At 34.3% G+C, this 21,819-nt stretch overlaps 1 protein-coding gene across 7 annotated transcripts in view; it reads right to left on the reverse strand.

Annotated features, from left to right (window-relative positions):
- The window catches only part of Lrrc7 (leucine rich repeat containing 7), a 509,113-nt gene that overhangs the window by 120,594 nt on the left and 366,700 nt on the right, over positions 1–21,819 (reverse strand). For all 7 annotated transcript variants that reach the window (XM_074079777.1, XM_074079774.1, XM_074079778.1 and 4 more), the window contains 4 exons: positions 20,870–20,942; positions 4,955–5,084; positions 3,732–3,847; positions 545–614 (listed from right to left, as the gene is read on the reverse strand). In XM_074079777.1, coding sequence (XP_073935878.1) covers positions 545–614; positions 3,732–3,847; positions 4,955–5,084; positions 20,870–20,942 — 389 coding nt within the window. The remainder of the gene's footprint in view (positions 1–544; positions 615–3,731; positions 3,848–4,954; positions 5,085–20,869; positions 20,943–21,819) is intronic.

Below are 21,819 nucleotides of genomic sequence, written 5' to 3' on the forward strand. Positions count from 1 at the left end.
CTTATGCTCAGTTATTGATCAATTTTAATCTATTTTCATGAGTATTAAGAATAACATACAAAATATTTCACAAAAATCCTGATAGTAGTTGCCAAAGATATCAACAAATTTCTCAAATAAAATTTTAGAATTAAGTTGATTATACTGAAAGGCATGAGAAGAGAGAGAAAGATAGAGGATAACAATCCCCTCCATGGAGGTTGTGATAATGATTTCTAATTCTTTACTTTCAGAGATATAATTAAAGTACATCCTCTAAGGACATATGTCTACTATCAAGAGCAAAAAAGCTATAAAAATGATTGCTTGTGTGTTGGACCTTTCACAATGAAATAGATACTAAAGAGGGTGGAGATTATAGTACTGTTTTATCTACAGTACTATTTGAATCGATACATTTACAAAAATCTCTCCTCCTGGGAATAAGGAATCTAAATTTTGTAATAATTGTCAAAGGTATCTATGGGGACTATGTTAGTAATCAGAAGTTTCAATTCTAGTTCATCTTAACGAATAAAATGAATGAGGCAACGCAAGTTTTTACCTGATTGTCAGAAAGCCACAATGCTGCAAGTTCTTTTAGTTTGGTAAATGAGAAAGGTAAATTCTTCAATCTGAAAAAACAAGAAAATTCTAATAGCATAGGTGAAGAAGGATAAAGTCCATTTCTACGAAGCATTATTTAAAATATTTTAATGTGTTGATTTCTTTCTTTTCTCCAATCCTTTCTCCACTGAGCAGTCTGAACAATCTTTAAAAACTGAAAATCTTTCAAATGGTTTCCACTGCATCTGGATAAAATAAAACATTACTAACACGCACCATTAGGCTTTAAAATATTTGGTCCCTAAAAACCCCTCCAGCAGTTGCTTCTGCTACTCTTCCTGGCTCAGCTCCGCCAGCCGACTGGCTCTGAGCAGCATTTTGCAAAGTTCAGCGAAGACTTTCTCCAGCTGGAATCCCTTCACGTCACAGTTTACTTGACTAAATTCCACATATCCTTCAGCTCTCAGTTTAAATGTTTTTCTCAAAGAGGTTTTTCCTCACTCTTTATTTAAACCGCTTTACTCAATCTAGTTTTGTAGTATCTTGTATTTGCCACAGGGAACACATTGTAGTTTTTAAATTATAATTTATTTCTGGGATTATTTGTTTACTGTTTGATATCCCCACAAAACTGTAGGTTTCCTGAGGGCAAGGGACCATGTCTGTCTTACTACTAAATAAATTTGCAGTTCCAAAATTTATGTGAACCTCCAAAAAGGGTGTTATTTTGTTCTTTACCTCTTCTAAATTGTATAGTAGATATTCAAAGATGGAATCTTTAAATATAGCATTTTGAGATATGTAAAGTTTGGCTTTAGCTTTGATATCCAATCAAATTTTTATTTGACTTGAAATATCTACTACATTTTTAATATGAAATTGGAATAATTTTTACTTTTGGATAGCATTTCTTTTTTTCTGAAAAATGTTTTTTTTTGGAGGGGACTATTGGGGTTGGTATTCAGGTCCTTGTGCTTACTAGGCAAGCATTCTATCACTTGGACCACACCTCCAGCCTGGATAATATTTCTTATTTAAACTTTTCCCTAAGCAGTTCATTCTCTGATAGTAATGTTTAACTGAGGCTTCAGATTTAGCTGAGTATTGATATTTACTTCTGACTCATCAGTTGAAAATATTAATTTAGCTCCATCCCATGTTCCAGTTACTGTAATAAAGAATGGATACATTACATTATTCATATATTTTTGGTCTGATGAAGAATTTTAAACTTCTGACCTTGAGAGCTATTCAATGTCTTATTCATATATTTTGCTATAGCACCTGGCAGTGTGTCTCAAACATGGCAGGTACTCAATTCTAATATGTTTATTGACTAAATAACTCCAAGGTATTAGAAATCCTATTACTTATGAGTCATTTGCAATATAATCATGTAGACTACTAGTGAAAAAAACTGGGAGAGCTAGAATTTAGGAGAGACTTCTACAGCTAATTGTGAAGACCCCTTTTCCAGGTTGACTACTATCTGGACTAGCTTAAATAACTAGTCCCATAATTATTCCATTGGAACTGTAATTCAAGTCAATAGGAATCCATCTTTCCATGTTATTTTTTATAAAAAATAACATACTTACTTATATAATTCATAAGAATAGACCTAGAGATTTAAATCATGTCTTCTTGAAAATCAGACACACCATTAAATATATTTCCCTCAACTTCCAGTCTGGTAATCCAGTTGGAAGAGAAAATAACATTGCTCTGACATGACTTACTCTTGGTGTCTCTTTGTCACTTTGACTTATAAATAAAATCCTGTATACATGGAAATGTCACAATGAAACATTCTGTATGGCTCTCTTAAAGAAACAAAGATGTCTTTTTTTTCAAAAATAGAGACTAGGAAGGTAAAACAGAGTCTGTCTGGGGGTTGGTATCAGTGGGACAGGGGGAGGGTATAAGGAAAGGGTGCAGGAGGTAAATGTGGTGGAAATACTATGTATTCATGCAAATGGAAAAATGAGACCTGTTGAAACTATGTCAGGAAAGGGGGAGGGGGGATAAAAGAGAATGATAGAAGGGGTGAATTCAACTATGATATATTTGATATATTGTAAGAAATTTTGTAAATGCCATAATGTATCCCCAGCACAATAATATAATAAAAATTACAGAAAATATTAAAAATTCCATTTTAAAGTAAAAATCCTAAATCTTTTAATAAAATGCTTATTTTCTTACATTGGAATATTATTTAACTACTAATAGAATACTTTTTAAAAATTCACATTACTTTTTCCTTAAGAAAATGAAGAAGGAAATAAGAACTTTCATGCTTATTCTGACCCTTCCATGAGTATTGCATGATTTCATTAAAGTTCATCTTTGGCAGTTTCATTGCAAGGTCTCTGAGTTCTTCATACCATCATTTGTCTGACAAAAACTTACTAGTATCAACTCAGTAGTTATTTCTAATCAGTATCTACTTTTATCCTTTCATATGTGAGGATAATTGTTTTTTCACAGAAGGTAGAAAAAAAGATGAATTGTAGAGTTTCACATTTTCTTTTTACCCATCAACCATTATAACACTTATCACAAGAAGAGGACCTACCCTTTTGTTGTTCATTATGCTTAATTGTCCTTACTATAATGCAAAAATCTTACAACTTTGGGTAGTGGTTTACCAGCAATATTCTTGCCAGCTCTGGTGGAAAATAAATATATATCTTGCCTAGTGATGTGTTAGAGACATAAATATATACATGAAAACATATGTGCACATATGGGAATATCTATGAATACACTTTTATGAATACATTTTATGGCTTTTTATTTCAGCTATTTTTCACGTGTTCATTTTGCTATGCTTTCTGCATATGGAAGGGTTTGGAATATACATATGGGTATACAGAATTTATATAATTTTAATGTATAATATATAACATTAATGTAATAAAGGTTAGAAATACTTAACTTAAAAACAATTTAACTTCTGTCATTGTTTACCTAAAGCATTCTATATATTTCATAAGATACAAACAGTGTTTCCAAAATTGTAGACAAATAGCTATAATTTCATTTTTTTAGGTGGTACTGGGGTTTGAATCAGGGTCTCATGGTTGCTACACAGGTACCCCACCACTTGAGCCATGCCCCCAGCCTTATACTTTGATTTTAGTAAATAACTAATATACAATCATGAAATGTTGCAAAAATACCTGTTATCACTTAAATTTAAAACTCTTAATTTCTGCATCTGTCCAATTTCTTCAGGAAGAAATTCCAGCTTATTGGAGCGTAGAGACATAACTGTTACATTTTTACAGCTTCCAATCTACAGGTAAAAAAGAAAATAAAGATTCATAATGTAATTCTATTTTTGTATTAATTAGTCTTATATACAAAATTTAATTCACAGATTTCTTTATCTCTTTAAACTTTCTTTTAATATGTGTATTATCTTAAGTTTTTATAATCTTGTTCTTTAAAATAAATGTATATAACATAGATCTATTTGGATATTAAGGCCATATGTGCCTCATATACTTTTGCATGGTAAGGCAGAAGCATTTTCTTAATATTTTATTATTAAAATATGTATTACATATTGTTTTCATAAATCATGTTGTTTTTCTGAGTACTTATCTATTTGTACTCATGATAGAAGAGCAAACATATTGAAAAAGTTGTAGGTAGTTCTTTGACAAAGTTAATTTTACTTCATATTACAATGATACTTTTCAACTTTATTCATAAATTTTGGCTCTAAAATAATGATATATTGATTATTGTTTCATCATTATGGAGCTGTTTAGTTGAAAATGTTTAAATTGTAAATGTACTTCACACCTTTTTACTGTTGTTTGTAAACATAATCCAAGTTAGAGATAAAAATAATGAATCTCTTGGTGGATCTGGCAGCTTGAATAATATTATAATGTAACATGAAAACTTACAAATGCACTTAGAATAAAAGAACACTCTTACTTCAGAAATGGAAATGTAATTATCCCAAAATGTTATTTATAACTGTTCTTAAAAGCAAAATACCCATGTTAAATGATTTAAAATTATATTCCTTGGTATTGATTAGCTTATAATAATAAATTATTATTATCCTACTTAGCATGCAATGTTGCAATGTTAATTCACATGTATTTTCTGGGCTAAATATAAAATCCTTTCACTTTCCATTTAAGAACAGAATGATTAACATATATATGTTGATATATAGGTAATTTATACATATATACATATACATACATATACACACACATACACATATATGCATATATATGCATATATATGTATATATATATATATATATATATATACAGGCACAGCTTAACTTATGAATCTACTATGCTATTGCACCTGTTAAAATTTTATTTCAAAACAGATTCATTAAAAGTTATTGATAGAAAACAAGTTTATTCCTCACTTCTCTGGGTAATTCTGGAAGGAAATTTTCATCGACCGCTAATGTTCGAAGACTATGAAGGTAGCCAATAGTAGAAGGTAGGGACTCCAGTTCGTTACAGCTGCAGTCAAATTCTTCTAATAAAGACAAACTGGAAAGTTAAACACATTAGTTAGACATTGTAAAAAGTTAGATCACCAAAAACATTTGAAAAAAAATCACATATCTAAATTCATCAAATGGAAGTTATTCATCTAGGGCTGCACAGAATTATATAAATTAATTGATTTAATCAGTTCACTCAAATGGTTCAATATAACTGGTCTAATTTTGTAAAGTAAATAGTTAGTTTTTATCTTTTTAAATTCAACAGTCATTTAACTGATCCCTTAACAATGACAGAAATGGTTTTGGGTTTTGTTTGTTTGTTTATAATTTAGATGTTCAGAATGTATATCCTTGGAATGAGGACCTGTGATTGGCATTGAGTAGATAGAGGGCGTGGGGGGCAGGTCCAAGGAACCTGCCCATTCTAGAGATTAACAAAAATACACATCTCTTCCTTTAAACAACTGTGTAAGCTGTCCACGATGTTAAACTCATTTTACAGATAAGAAATTTGAGGTTGCAAAAGACTAAGTGACGTGCCTCAAACCTGACAAAAGCAGTAAAGCTGGGGCTTAGATGTAGATATATGGCTCTGCTATGTTATGCTGCCTCTTTCTTAGCCTCTACATCTGCAGCAGTCTATTGGCAGGGCACATTTCAGCCTGCAGTCATGCTTTGTTTCTATTACCCAGTGTTATAAAACAGTAAACTTTACATACTTGGTGCTCTTGTAAATGTGGCAATCCTGGACCTGTATTCTTCTATGACAAATACTGGAAACAGAAATAACTGTTGGCTTCAAATGGGCCCAATTCTCTAGTTTGTCACAGTCTTTAACTACTCCATACTTACATTAGCTCAGATCTACAGAATATAAATGTAGGAGTGCACATTGAAGTTATCAGAAAGTAACAAAACACTTCAATGCCTTTTTTGAGGTAGCTGGCAAACAAACAAAGCCTGGTATAGAGCACGCACTAGCTATAGTTAGGTAGGCATTGGCGGTGGTTAATGTCATCACACTGTTACTACCGTTTGTATTGTTATTCATGTAGCAGGAAGGAAGTCTTTTTATATATTGGAACAAGCTAGCTTGAATGCAATTTGCTTCCATTGTTTTGTTAACAAGTGAATATAGAAATGTAGTATATGAGCTGAAGCCAGTCAGAATGGACTTGTGTTCCAGTTCTCTATCACTTTCGTGATTTATGTTCTTAGGTATCAACAAATAAAATGAAGACCACCACAGCTCAAAAAACAAAGCTGCTTTTATTTACCTACCAGGGAAGAAATTCACTAAGTAGTGCTCTGAGGGGAAAAGTCAGTGACAAAGGGGAATGGTGAGAGTGGATCATGGTGATTATGCTCATGAAGGATAAAAATCTTACATTATGGAATAGGTGGAATGAGTTTATAAATCTGAGTTTGGTTAGGTAAATCAAGTCTCATTGTCCATGGGCCAGAAAACATGTAATGCAATTAGGTCCTGTCTGACTCTGGCCAGGGTCACTCAAAGTTCATGAATCTTAAAGGCTCAGCTGGTTAGAACTAGCTGAAGTGAAACATAGCCTAATTTTGAATAATAGCTCTTAAGTAAGTGCAGATCAAGTGAAAAAATTCCTTTTATATAGACAAGCCATCTAACCTCTCTAATCCTCACCTTCTTCATATTTATAATGAGGAGACTAAAAAATCATGTAGTTGCTCTGAATATTTCATAAGATATTATAAGCGAGGAACTTATAACACCTATCACAACACACACTAAGTAAAATTTTCTCTTATTATTAATAAATCCAATGAAATTGTTTCCAAATCCTTTAAGATTCCCATATGTAGGAGTCATCACATTCCTGGGTGCTAGGTGGGCAAAACTGTGTTAACTCTGTGTGTTTATGGGGGAAAGACATCAACATATATGGGAACGCATTAATAGTGTCTTTGTTTCCTTAAAAAGAAGCCTAGAAATGTGTCTTACTACAGCAGACTATTAGTATCTACAGGAGCACAGTTTGAGGAGACCACCATTGAGGAAACCCTGGGAACGCTCAGGATACATAGACTTTGGGTACTGCACTATGGGTGCTTGATTCACTTTTCCCGTAATGCTGCCCAATTTCCATTAAAGACATGCTGCCTTTCATCAAATCTAAAATTACGGAGCACATTCACTTTTACTTTAGTTTTTGGGCACCATTTGCTTTTTGGGAGGCATATCTTCACAAAATTAAGGGCAGGGAAACACTCAGCACAATGATTTAAAGACAACTGGTCACAATGAGGGACTGATTGAGAGGATCTCCATGTCAACTGAGTGTTACAATGTGCAAGTGGGAATTGAAAACTTTTGTTTTGAAATTTCTTTTGACTGTATTTATTTATTATTTATTTATTTTTGACCCAGCTCAGTCAAAACTGCATATAATAACTCCACAATAAGATGGTGTTACTATCAGGCAACTTAATATATCTTGTAGAATTGCATAAAAGAGGTTTCTACGAACAGCTTGAGGTCATATTCTCAGCCAGGCATCATAAAAGCATCAGTTTTCTTAAGATGGCAAACATTTGAGATGTATATTCAGAGGTTGAGGTCAAAGAAGGCATTTTAATGACTAAAAAGTTGATCAAGTTTTCTTAGTTTATCTTCCGTTTATACTAATATGTTTGAAGTCGGTCTTACGTCACAGAAGGCAGTCCTCACTTTGTGCAGTTCCATTTTGCACAAATGCCAGTTGTTGATTCATTAAGTAACACTAGTCCCTCAACTACATGGTTCAGATTTCAGTTCCTCAGTGTTTTAACTGTGAAAGCAGAACAGTTCTTCAGTTCGCAAATCACCTGTGAGTAACTGATGCACATCAGGATGAATGACCGTCACATCCCTTCTTTTAAAGTCTGTCAGTGATCAGCCACGCACATCTCATGTTTACACAGAGACAGCAAATCATGTCCTTGTGTTCCTCCCAGCAGTAGGCAGATACCATACGCAAGAAATTTAACTCTTAAAATACTACTGCTCTAGGAAAATGTTCTTGCTCATTCTAATTCTCTTGGGGATACAAATAAAAATGTGAAAATTTGCCTTTTATCACCAAGGGCAACTTCATTAATCCAGCCAATGACCCACAGAGCTATTTGAACTTTTAAGGCCTGTTATCTTTCACAGACTTTTGAGGAGGCTATTCATTCTGCAACTGGTGATCATGTAGTTTCATTGCCTGAGTTCTGGATGAAATGTGACATGAAATATAAAACTGAAAATGTCTGAGTCTCATGGCAGGAAGTAATGACAAGTAACATGCATGCAGTATAGCAGAAACGTCCAGCAAATAATACTCAGGATTTGAATAGCACATAAACAGAGCTGTAGATCTTCAACGGAACTGGAGAAAAGTGCAGAACAGGTTCTGCCTGGAAGCAGGGGTGGGGGGAGGGGGGGAAGGGGAAGAGGGTGGGGGTGGGGATAGGAGGGAGAAATGACCCAAACAATGTATGCACATGTGAATAAATGAATAATAAAAAGTAGAGCTGTAGGAGAAACAGCAAGCCAAAGGAATGTTAACACTACTACTATTACAGAACCCAAGATAAGCTGCCAAAGGAACTTAGTGAAGGCAAAACTTATTCACATAAATGAGAACGTGAATGTGACAAAAAAAATGAAGATGTCCCAGAGGAAGTGACGCTGGCAATAAGTTTCACAGTAAAAGTATTCTCAGAGATATTTCACAACACTGAAAGCACAAAGGCTGAAATTTTAGAAGATGATCCAAACTTTAAAAGGAGTATGACAATTCACCAATGCATAGAGATGATATTCACTGTGTATCGTAACTTACACTATGAAAAGAAGACAAGCACTATTCAAGCTAATGCTGCTAAAAATTTTATTAAACCAAACCAAACAAATTTAATTCTCAATGTTTACTATATTTCCATTTACCTATACACTTACAACTTACAATAGGGATATTTAATGATATGATAAAAGATTTTAAAGGCATTATGCAAAAACAATCCTAATTTTCTCCTTTGATTAAGACTGTGTCGTAGTTTCAAATTACATGGTCATTTTATACTTCCTGTGATATTGTGACTTATATTAAGACATATATATTTGATATTCAACCAGTTTCTGGCACAAAGCTACTAAAACTAGGAAGTGCCCTTTTGTCTACTAATGATATTTATCGTTGAGGGCTCCTGCATAGCTTCAGACTGGCTGCTGCTTGCCAGGGAAACCTACCATGACCTCTGGAAAGGGGAGAGTGGCTAAAAGCTGAGCAGATCACCAAAGACCAATGAGGTAATCAATCATGCTTACATCATAAAGCTTCCATAACAACCCAAAAAGACAAGGTTCAGAGAACTTTCAATTGTGACCACATGGAGGTACCGGGAAGGTGCTACACCAGAGAGGGGAATGGAAGCTCCACTTCCCTTCAAAATACCTTTCACTATGAGCCTTTTCATGTGGCTGCTACCTTGTACCCTTTGCAATATCTTTTATAACATACTGATTAACTTGTTTCCCTGATTTTCCTGAGCCATTCTATGAAAAGATCAGAGGGAGCCATAGCATCCTCCAGCTTACGGGCTTACAGTTTACCGTTCATTGACTATGACTGGCCTCTAAGTATATGCGTGTGTGTATTTGGGGGTAGTCTTGAGGGACTGAGCCCTTAACCTCTGGTTCTGATGCCAACTCCAGATAGATGTGTCAGAATTGAATAAAGTTGTAGGACACTCAGTTTGTGACCATAGAGAGTTGGAGAATTTCTTGGTGTGGGAAAACCCACATATTGCAGTGACAGGAAGTACTCTTGTTGTGTTTTGAATATATACTAGGAAAAAAGTTTCATTTTTTTCTCTACACAGGTCCATTCTACTGTGCAAAGCAAGAACTCTCTGGTTAAAAAACAACATTTTTACTACTCAATGGGCTATCCTGAAGGAGTAATTTATAGCCTGAAAGTATTTAAATCTTTGGATTAACAAACAAAGCAAAACACACTTATCAGTGATTTCCGAAATTCCCAAAATTCAAACTCATAATCATTTCAGCTTACTTTATTTATTGTTCTTTTGTTAAAAGTCACAAGTCTTTTTTTTTTTTTTTTTTAACTCAGATCCTCGTGCTAGCTAGGCAGGCACTTTATCACTTGATCCACATCTTCAGCTCTTTTTTGCTGAAGTTATTTTTCAGATTGGGTCTTGCACATTTTGCCCAGGCCGGACTCAGTAACTACCTATGCCTCTTCAGTAACTGAGATTGCAGGCATGCACCACCATCCCACCTAAATTGGTTTTAATATAAGATCATGTATGAGAAGTTATCACATTTAATCAGATTATCACTAGCATTTATAATAATGAAATAAAAAGTAGATTAAATATTATCTTTAAGAAGTTGTACACACTAAAATTAAAAACAAGTTCCAGAGAAAGTATAAGGTTCTATAAAATAGTGCTTCCTAAACTTCAGTGTCATACCAATCAACAGGAAAATTTGACAAAATGCAGATTCTGAGTGGTTTGGGTTGGGGCCCACATGCTGTATTTCTACCAGCTCCTGGGTGAGGTAGATACTTCAGGTCCAGGGGCCACATGTTAAATTGCAAGGCTTCAAATAAAGCCCTTGGAAATATTTCAAGTGTAACAGTTAAGCACACGCAACAGACATATCAACAATAACCTAAAACGTAAATATTATAAGAGTTGTGCTTAAGTCACAGAGGTATCAGTACTCATAATAATAGTGGAAGAAGTAATGCTTCAAATTAATCAATTGTATTGACTTCATTTTCTAAAAATATTTCCCACGCTTTTCTTTAGTTTGGTCTTCATAATACTCTTGCTTGGGAAGATATTACTGCTTCATTAACCCTCAATTACCTAGCTAATGGGAAAGAAGGATTGTGAATATATTATATAGATAATTTACAATTTCACTTTAACATCATTTATGATCATTAGATACTATTAAACAAAAAATGGCTTTGGGACTGACCTTCTTAATTCACTTTTAATTCTTAACAGAAGTAATGTCATGGAATTCAGTGGAAAATATTCCAGTAGGTTTGGGTTCCAATTCTAGCATGGCTGTTAATAGTTGGCCCATGTTTGTTTACTATTAACCTGTGTTTTTCATCTATAAAACTGATCTATAACATTTAAAATGTAGTATTTTCATGAGGAATAAGTGTATGTTTAAACACCTGGCATAGAAATAGCACTTCATTAGAATGATGTAGGAAGAGGTAGAGAAGACACCAAAAAAATTCAAATTTTGAGCAACTTGTTTCTGAAACATGTAAAAGTTATTCTGTGATATCACCTTGTTAAAATGGATTGTTTTGTGAAAGCTGCCTCCAGCCAACAAATGTAAAATTGCCAGCAGTTGATTAGCTATACATGAAAAACAGAAAAATTTCAGATGTCTCTGAAGAGTTACTACTGTATCAGCAGAAATTTAGTAGAGAGGGATGAGAAAGAGAGAGAGAGGCAGAGAGAAAGAGAGAGAGAGAGAGAGAGTACATGAAAGAATACAAGAAAATTTGTTTGGCAAAGGCAAGATGTTTAAATAATTATTGCCAATATAAAAGGCTCAAAATTGTCAGTATAAAAATGCCAGTATAGCCCAAGGTCAAGACCAAACTGAAGTCAGACAGCTGGGACTGGAGTCTACACTCTCCCAATTACTACTGGGAATATCCAAGCCAAGTTAACTATTCTATGTCAGCTTCATCACTGGGCAACAGAGGGTGACAGCAGGACTTAACAATATGTTATAAAGCCTAAATTCAATAATGAGGTTAATATACATAAAACACTTTGAATGGGCACAGAGCGAATGCTAAGTAACTTTTATAATTATTCTAATTTTCAGAAGTTACAAATCAATTTCATTTGGACTAGGTATCCAATTTTCTCATTGACATTAGGTAAGTTGATGGACAGCTTCTAAATAGTAAGATAAATTGTAGTCAGATTAATTCTTTTCTCCATGATTTACTAAACAAAACTCAGTTTTATCACTGATTTTGAGTCTAAGTTGAATTCAGTCAAGCTGTGGTGAAAGCACCATCTGTTAGAAACACATTCAGGGAGTTTACCTCTGAAATGTTGGCTGATTTGGGCAGTTACCATCATTATATAGACAATACAATACACTTCTCATTAGACCCAATTTTGCCATCCATCCAAAGCACTTAGAAACCTTTGTTTTCCTTTATACTCTTCAGGAAAATTTGATTGATTGAAAGGAAAATCTGTATTACCCAAATGCAAAATACTGTTCAAAAGTATTTTTAGTGACAAATCTGTCAATACTTATGAGTAGAAAATGTTTTGTTCATTACCAGGTCATTTTTTAAAAAGTCTGTATTTTCCAATTTAGGAACATATATAGAAAAAATTTCTTAGCTAGCCAAAAATATAGAAACATTCAGGAATGCTGGAGTAAATACAATTATAAATTAGCCACAAGACATAAATGGCCATAGCTCTAAAATGTTGGGGCAGGGAGAGATCAGTGCAGGAGAATGGTTCTTAAATTGATATTATAACTGAGTATATTCCTTCTACTTACAAAAAAGTTGACTATACAATAGTATATCATGTTATGATGGAAGTAGCCTGAGACATCTTATGTTTGTGTAACTCTCTATGATGTTTACACAATGACAAAATTGCCTAATAACACATTTCTCAAAAAGTATCTCCATCGATATGTGATGCATGACTGTACTATCACTCCACAGTTCATTCTTGAGGACTCTGTCAAGAAGCATGAGAAAAATTTCTAATACCTTGCTTCTTAAAAGTAGATTTTATATATTTAAAACATGTCTGTTATGGACTGAATATTTGTTTCCCTCCAAAATTCATATATTGAAATCCTAACCCTCTGTGCAATGGAAAGGGAGCCTTTGGGAGGTAATTAAGATTGAACAAAGTCATGAGAATAGGAACCCATGGTAAGGATTAGTGCCCTTGTATAAAGTAACACATGAGAGCTTGCTCTTACCCTTTCTCCTCATGTACAAAGCACAGGTCATGTGAGCACACAGTAGCATGGCAGCTACATGCAAGCCAAAAGGAGTCCTTGGAATGAAGTCTACCTTGCTAGTGCTTGGTCTTTGATGCCTCAGTCTCCAGAATTATGAAAGATTTCTGTCGTTTAAGTCACATAGTCTATGGTGTTTTATTATGGTAACCCAAGCAGACTAAAACACTGTATTATTACCACATTTGCAAAGAAGTAAATAATGTTTTTCTTTTTAAGGTAAAATGTTCCATTCATGTTTTATCAATAATCCTCACACAGATGAACATAAGCAATGCTCATTAAATACATGGCTTTGGTTATCACCCTTAATAACAATGATAATAATTTATTGAAGGCTTTCTAGCACTGAGTTTCACAAAAACCTCAGAGAAATATTGTCATTTACATTTTACAGATGGGAAAACCATGGCTCTGAGATGTGAAATGACTTTTCCAAAGTCAATTGGTTAATGAGAAGAGAAACTAAGATTGAAACTGAAGCTGACAAATATTCCTCTGTGTGCCATACTGCCTGGTGGCAATGGAGGAGTTGGAGATGCTCAAGACAGGATTCCTGCCTTAAGGAGACTGTATTATAATTCAGAACATGGCAAAATAATCAAAAAGTTAAATGAAGACACAAAAGATAAACATGAGACTAATATAAGAACTGGAAAAATTGGATGTCTGTGGCTCATGGCTGTAATCCTAACTACTTGGGATGTTGAGATCAGAAAGATCATGGTTCAAGGCCAGTCTGGGCAAATAGTTTGTGAGACTTCATCTCCAAAATAACTAGAGCAAAATGGGCTGGAGGTGTGACTCTTTGCAAGTGTGCAGCTGGAGTTCAAACCCCAGTCTCATGCACACACACAAAAAAAGTGGAAAAATATCACAAGTTAGTATTATTACTCTAACCTGTATACAGAATTACCAAGGTAATGTAAGGTAATGTTCCCATGAAGCCTGTTTTAATGTCATGACTGATAATGATCTGTCACTTCACACCTCGGAGCCCATAGAGAAGAGGTAATGCCAGTTTTGCATAGGTCCTCAAATTTTTTCTGACTCCTAGCCCAGCAGCCTGTTTGGCCATACTTCATGAAGGAATGACTATTTAAAATACACATTCAGTGTTCTGAATTTTTATTGCTTTTATCTAAGACTTATGAAGGTAAGAAAGAGCAGAGTCAGCATGCCGTTTCTCTTCTGGTAAAATATCCTTTGTATCTAGAGCAAGGAGCCCATTATATTACCAGATATGAAGAATCAGTCATAAAACGTGATTCCTCTCTCGTATACATTGAGAAGCATCAGGGACAGTTGAATTAAAAGGATAGCACTGACATCAGTAACTTCTTTCGGTGTCAGTGTCTGTATCTATTGATCTGGAGATAATACATATTGAATAGTGCTAACAGGACCTTCTAATGATATTCCTTGTGAATTACCAAATGATGTCTGGAACACTAGAAGCACAAAAAATTATTTATTATTATCTTAGTTGACATTCTATTCTTGGTGCTGTAGAGCTCTTAAGACACATATTAAGGTTCAACAACAGCAATAACTAATTTTTAAAATGTTTGACCCAAAAGTCATGGGTCCTATTTCAATTATGAAAAATATTGATAAGGGAATTCTTCCAGCAGTTTTTAATAGTTATACTTAAAAAAATTACCAAATATAAGTTTCAAATACTGAATATTTTGTGTGTGCAGAAAAAGAATATTTTTGGTCACTGTAGCTGGTCTTCCCATTTCTATCAGTACGCAGAATTTTAGGTAGAATGTTTCATGATAGTGGGTAGATTAGTTGACATTTACACAACACTTACTTGATTATAATAAATTTTTATTAACTAAACCTCTGATCTTGCAATTTTGACTTCTAAGTAAGCAATGTCACTATTTCACTGATCTTTAAGGATAAATTTCTTACTTAGGTACATAATAAAACTTTACAAATGCAGTGTATTTTTTTTTTTACCATACATGCAAATCCAAGACATTTTTGTGTGGAGGACTACATCAAAGTGAGAATATAAGTTAGACAGTAGTCATTATAATTTTACTTTCCAAACTATGACCAAATTAAGACCAAAGGTGTTGGTCTTAACAACTTTCCATATTCTGAGAAATCACTGGTAGCCCCTAAAAACTTCTAAGGGCTATATCTACCATTCTATAAATTAAAGCAGAAACTTTGAAAAGAATTACTTTTATCTATTTATCTATTTATTTATTTATGGTTAGAACTCAGGGCTTCATACTTGCCAGGTAGGTGCTCTACTGCTTGAGTCACACCTCAGCCTTTTTTGCTTTGGTCATTTTGGAGATAGGGTCTTGCTTTTTGTCCAGGCTGGCCTGGACCATGAGCCTCCTACTTCATGCTTCCTGCCACAGATGGAATGACTGGTGTGTTCTATCATACCTGGCTTTTATTTTCGGTTGAGATGGGGGTCTTATGAATTTTTTTTGCCTGAGTTGACTAAGAACTATGTCTTCCCTATCAGTCTCCCATTGAGAGGGGATCTAATGAACTTTTTGCCCAGGTGGCCTTGAACAGCCATGCTTCTGATCTCAGCTCCCAAGCAGGTAGGATTAGAGACATAAGCCACTGGAGCCCAGCTTCATGTGTTCTTACATAATAATAAAGCCATGACATGTTAATGTAAGTAACATATTTTAATACAAATAGCCATACTATCCCAAGCAAAAACAGTTAGTGAAAGGAGTGACTTTGCTTTATTTCCTGCATATCCACTATTAATTTTTAAAAAGAAACACTGCTTGTTTTTGTTAGTCCAGTCTTCTGACACATCTCTTGTATTTTCCCTGAAACAATAACCAAAGCAATGACAATAAAAATCTTTGAAAGATGAGCTTTTATGATGGGTTTCTTAACCTTTCTCTTTTTAAACCAGTAATCAACCTTTGAATTAAATGGTTCTATCTATCTTTGATAAATCTTTTTCATACTTTTAAGAGAATTATTAATTGTAATGAAATTTAAGTATGTGAATCATCTAGCATCCATATTCATTTGCATTATTTACCCAGTTTTTTCTTTTGTATTTTCACTCTGAATCAAGGTATTTAGTGAAGAGTAGAAGCACAAGAGATCTAAATGAGCCATATCCATCACAAACATAATTAGTGCTTGGTATTCTCATCCTTATCCAAGAGTGCGGATTAACATGGAACAATAGAGGGTTCTAGACTACTAAAAGTAAGTCAGCATTCATCATTTTTAGAAGCTTTATACAATTCTAGAGCTGGGATTCAAAACCTATCTTAATTGAAGTCTGCTGTATGCATTTAAGAAAAAAATTAAAGGAATAAGGTGATTTATAAAATGACCAATTTTAAGTTGTGAAAGGTGACAATGAAAGAAACAAAATGGTCATAGGGACAGAGAAAATTTGATGGTGGACATACTGGTAGCAGAACATGGAGGGAAATCCTCACTGTGGAGGTGATACTCAAATCCAGAACTGGACCCTGTCACTCAATATTGTCTGTGGACAGATGCAGGTTTCCAAGTCTCTCAGGTTTCAAATGTATTAGAGCAGAATGTGCTTTTTAAAAAATATATATTATTATTTATTGTTTTTTCTTTCTTGTTTATTGTTGTGCTGGGTGGGGGTACATTGTGGCATTTACAAAAGTTCTTACAATATATCATACTTGAATTCACCCCTCCACTTCTCTTCATCCCACTCTCCCCCATTCCTGGAATAATTTCAACAGATATCATTTTTTGATTTTCATACATGTGCACACAATATTTGCAGCATATTCATCCTCCTTCACCATTTCCCCACCTCCTCCCAACCCAGGCAAGACCTGTTCTGCCCTCTCGTTCTCCTATTTTTATAAGAAAAGAAGAAGAAGAGAAAAATAACATTTTTGGTTGTTTAGGATAGCTACACAGGGAGTTTCCTTGTGGCACTTCCATGTTTATATGTATTATAGCCTGATTTGGTTCATCTCCTTTGTTTTTCTTCTTTCCATCTAGTGCCCTCCTTATAGTAGTTTCAGCTGGTTTAAAAATTCTACATTTATTTTTGTATGGAGACTACATCAACCATGTTCACCTTCTTGACTTCTTTCCTTTACCCTCCCTCTCTTATATTTGACCTCCCTTAGTGTGACCTGTTTTCCATAGAATTGCTGTACTTATATTAGGTCTATACAGAATGTTCTTTTAAAATAAGGAAATCTGAATGCATATCAAAGATTAAAGGCATGGACTGAGAAGATGTGAAGTATTCAGTCTTACAAGGGGTGGGGAAAGAATATTTCAGGTAGAGGTAACTACAAGTAAGAAAGCCCTGAGGAAGCACAAGGTCTGGTTCACTGGAGTTGTGAACAAAGGGCCAGTATGGTTGAAGCCCAGTTAATAAGAAGAGTGATAAGATTAATTAATGGTAGATATGATCAAGTCAGTGTACACTGTGTTTATATATTTTATGAAAAATTTTAAATTTTATAACATTATTTTTGGTTATGTTCTGGTCATGTTTCTGAACCAGAAAAACCTTACACCAAAAAGCCTGTATCTTTGTGTTCTACAAAGACAAGTAGGATAGTGTTGTGGTTTGGATCTGAAACATTCCTCTGATCCATGTTTTAAATGCTTGGTCCCCACTGCAGAAGTGTTCAGAGGTGGGGCCTTTGAGAGTTCTAACTTCATCAGTGGCCTAATCCAGTGATGGTTTCATAGCTTAAGAGGTTATTGGGAGGTGATGAAACCTTTGGGCGTGAGGCATAGCTGGAGGAAGTAGGTTATTGGGGATGTGATCTTGAAGAGTATGTTTTGTCTCTGCACCCTCCTCCTTTCCTTGTCAGCCACCCTGAGGTAAGCATCTTTGCTCTACCACACACTCCTCACATGATGTTCTGCCTCACTTACCATCCGAGAAGCAATGGAGCCAAGTGACAAACTTGGCCAAAATAAACCTTTCCTCCTTTAGGTTATTTATCTCAGATGCATTTGTCACAGTGATAGAAAATTGACTAAAAGAGATGGGAAATGAAAATGCTACTTTACTTTGAAGCCATTCTTGGGGTGGAAAGAGAGTCCAGAGATAGAATGGTGACATTTTTTCTGGGCTCCTGGGGTCTGCAGTTGGGAGTGTATAACACGCCAGCAAGATCTGGAAAGTAGTACGGGAGCTATAACCTTGGACTTCTAGATATTTTGTTTAATTCTTAATTAATTATATGCTTACTTCAGGTGATTTAAAAAAAAACATTTCTCTAAGAGGTACACCTCAAATTTTCTCTACCTTTTCTCTGGGGAATTAGACTTCCATACCTGTCATTGTTGCCCTCTTGTCAATTGCATTCGTACTGGAACTGGCAGACAAGAGTCAGGGAACATCTAAGCTGTTAGTAGCTGTTGGTTTTGAGTGGATCCTCATGCCTATACAACTAGTGCTTTTGTGGCTTTCTTGATAATCCATTATGATACTGGCTAATATTGATTGCAGTCAATCAAAACAGTGGTTTCCTCTCACTGCCCCATGAATGTCTGCTAAGTTTCATTGGGCCTTCTCCCCACCCCTGCCAAATTGGGCCTTTTAATGAAGTGCCTTCTCTGTCCAGCTCCTTTAAATATTGCCTTTTTTCACCAACATTCAGTATTTCTTCTGGCTTTGGGCCATCTGAGAATTTAATAAGAATGAGTTGCTTTCAATATGTAGGCTCACTATTCCTTCTTCTCAATGCTTATAGGTGCTTTATTTCCCAATTATCCTGATTTTCTGGAATAAGTCTTTTGTTCAAGCAACTGAAAGCTGCTGACAGCCAACTGGTGTTTATAACCTGTTCCTTTTGAACACATTAAAGTATCAAATAACTGCTTCATCATTTTAGCTTTCTCCACATTTATAATTCAGCTACCAGGAAGACTGCAAGGAACATAACTAAATACTGGTGGTGATGTAAGAACTAAGACTGACTGTGGTTTAGAGTGTGTGTATAGCTTGGCTTCAATGCCCTGCCTGACTACTGGGAAGGAGACAGAGCTTAGAATGCCTTTCTAAAACAGTGTCTGGCATGAGATAAAACTGATGAAGGGCAGAGGCAGGAACTCATACAGATGTGTGCCAAGAGCACATATCATAGTGTCAGTCTTGGGCTAAAACTTGACTCCAGAAAGAGCTGAGTTTGCCACCTGGGAGGTTTTTAAGAGGCCAACAGTGGGCTGAAAATCAAAAGCTAATTCTCAGGATGGCCAAAGTCAGGTCCCACTTCCTATTGAAAAAACAACTTTCCTTGTTTATATTTAGGTTATCTAACCTCTTCCTCTTGTCTTTAAAGAATTAGGTAATTAGTTTATATAAGACATCTGAATGTAAGTGGCAAAATACCAATCAGGCACTTAGTAGGGATAAATGAAGTTGAATTTGATTTCTCCCAAGTATTGATCCAACAAAGAAAGATTAGTGCCTACGAATATAATTGGAAAGAATTTTTAAAAAGCTGATGAGGAAAATTACTTTTGTGTATCTCAAAAGACAGCACTGTTCTCTCTACTATATATTGGAGAAAATGGAAACAACCATGGACAGAAACATACTGCATAGTGTGCATAATAAAATATTAAAAATGGCTGAGATTTTTATTACTCTCTGAGGTCTGAACATTCGAATTTGAATTCTGCCAAATTGTGGAACTGTTTAAAGTGAAGCTTTCCAGATCGGTGGTTTCCTGTCCACTTGCAGAAGATGGGGGTGGAGGGAGAGGTGAGGGGCATTTCACCATCACGATTATGGTGGTGGTGGTGGTTCCAAGGCTGTATTCCTATGTCAAACTTAGAGTGAAGACTTTAATATATGCAGTTTGTTGTTCATCAATTATACCTGATAAAGTTGTTTAAGAAAAAGTTAAGGCTTTCTTTTCCTGAGTATGCCCAAATCTGTTAGATTAAGGGGTTTATATACTTCTTCACAGTGAGATATGGGGCAAGATCTTGATAAGAAAAGGTCTTACATAATTTCAAGATGAAGACAGCTTATATTGATTTCTCACTTTGCACAAATTATAAGCAAAAGAACTTCAATGAAACACTTAGAAAATATATTATTTCTGAAGGAGCTGTGAACTAAATATGAATAGCAATATAAAGTTAGAAATAAATTGCTATAAAAAATGGAGCATGTTTTATCCTTAAAAGGCAAATTTGTACTTTTATCTAAAAGTTTTTAAAACACTAGCTAATCAGATGTTTTTTTCTTTAGCTTCCTTCAATACATTAAGCTTCCATACATATAAAAATTATTAATAGTGTAATGTCTACATATATCATTATATATGTATATGATATATACATATCATATTACATGATATATATATATATATATATATGATGCAGAGCCTTAGAAAATTCATTTGATTTTACAAGAAATCTTCAAGTGAATTCAGAGCAGTTACTTAGTAAAAGTATCAAATTAATACTATCTGTAAAATACAATCAAGAGTATAACTGAAGGTCTGGTAATTGTTTTACTTGTGAAAAATTCATGGTTGAATATTTGTGGTTGAATATTTCTCACTATAATATGTAGTTGGATGTTGATAAAATATTCAGATATAAAATTAAAGTTAGACACACTGTATACAAATACATATAATTAAATAAAACAGTCTAAAATAGATTGACATAAGAACAACTAGTAGAAAATGTTTTGAAGTAGAAAACTAAATCTATCCTTTTATTTCTGGCTATAGGCAGGCTATAAAAAGGTACAAAATATTGGCACTTACTTTCCAATTGTATTGGGCAGCATAGTAAGTTGATTGTCATCTACTTTTAGAGTAGTTAGTTTTTTCAACAGTCCTAAAACAGAGAATTTTTATTAATGCATCAGAGCAGTTTTATGACAAAAAAGTCATATAAAAGAAATTAAAGGAATCACTTGTGATGAATAGTTATCATGGTAACTGGCTGCATTCTGCTTAAATATACCCATAAACAGACACAGTGTTAGTATGCAGTTCAGGTTCAACTTTACTATTGTAAAAAAATTTATTTATACTAATGGGAGTTCAAGAAAATCAATGCAGACAAATAAATGAAAGCAAGGGGTCCACACACACCTGTGTAGACACAAATACTATTACATTTCCCTTTCCCATTCTTCAGCAAATGGACTAGTTGCAACTTTTTAAGCCAGCTGTGATTTAATATTTAATTAACTTGTAAGCAATAATAACTAAGATTCCTGCTGTGATACAGATTGGCAGAAAAATTCTAAGTTAAGGATAATAACCAACAAATGAATACTAAGATATTGCAATGCAGTACTTATAATTATGAACTTGAAAATTGCAATATATGATTTCATACTCTTTTTGGTGTCATAAATCCTTGACTTGGATCAGCATCAAGCACAAAAACTTGCATTTAAAAATTATACCAGGTAAAACAGCCAAGAATTAAAGTTATAACTATTTATCTTTCACTATCTGATTTATGCCCCCGATATCTTTATGGCTTGCTCTTCTTCCAGGATCTTAATGAGCAATCACCACATAGTAATTAAAGAACAGCTGCCTTTGGCATAATCAACTTCGTTACCCATTCATAAAATCACCTATAAGATCAATATAGCTTAAGTAGCCAAACTCCAAGGGCAAAGCATTAATTTATGTTAGTTTTTGTTTTATATTAGAACTGCAAGTATATGCTATGTATTACTGTGTCCATTGAAAAT

This window comes from Castor canadensis, chromosome 7 (assembly GCF_047511655.1).
Source record: "Castor canadensis chromosome 7, mCasCan1.hap1v2, whole genome shotgun sequence".
Lineage (NCBI taxonomy): Eukaryota > Metazoa > Chordata > Mammalia > Rodentia > Castoridae > Castor > Castor canadensis.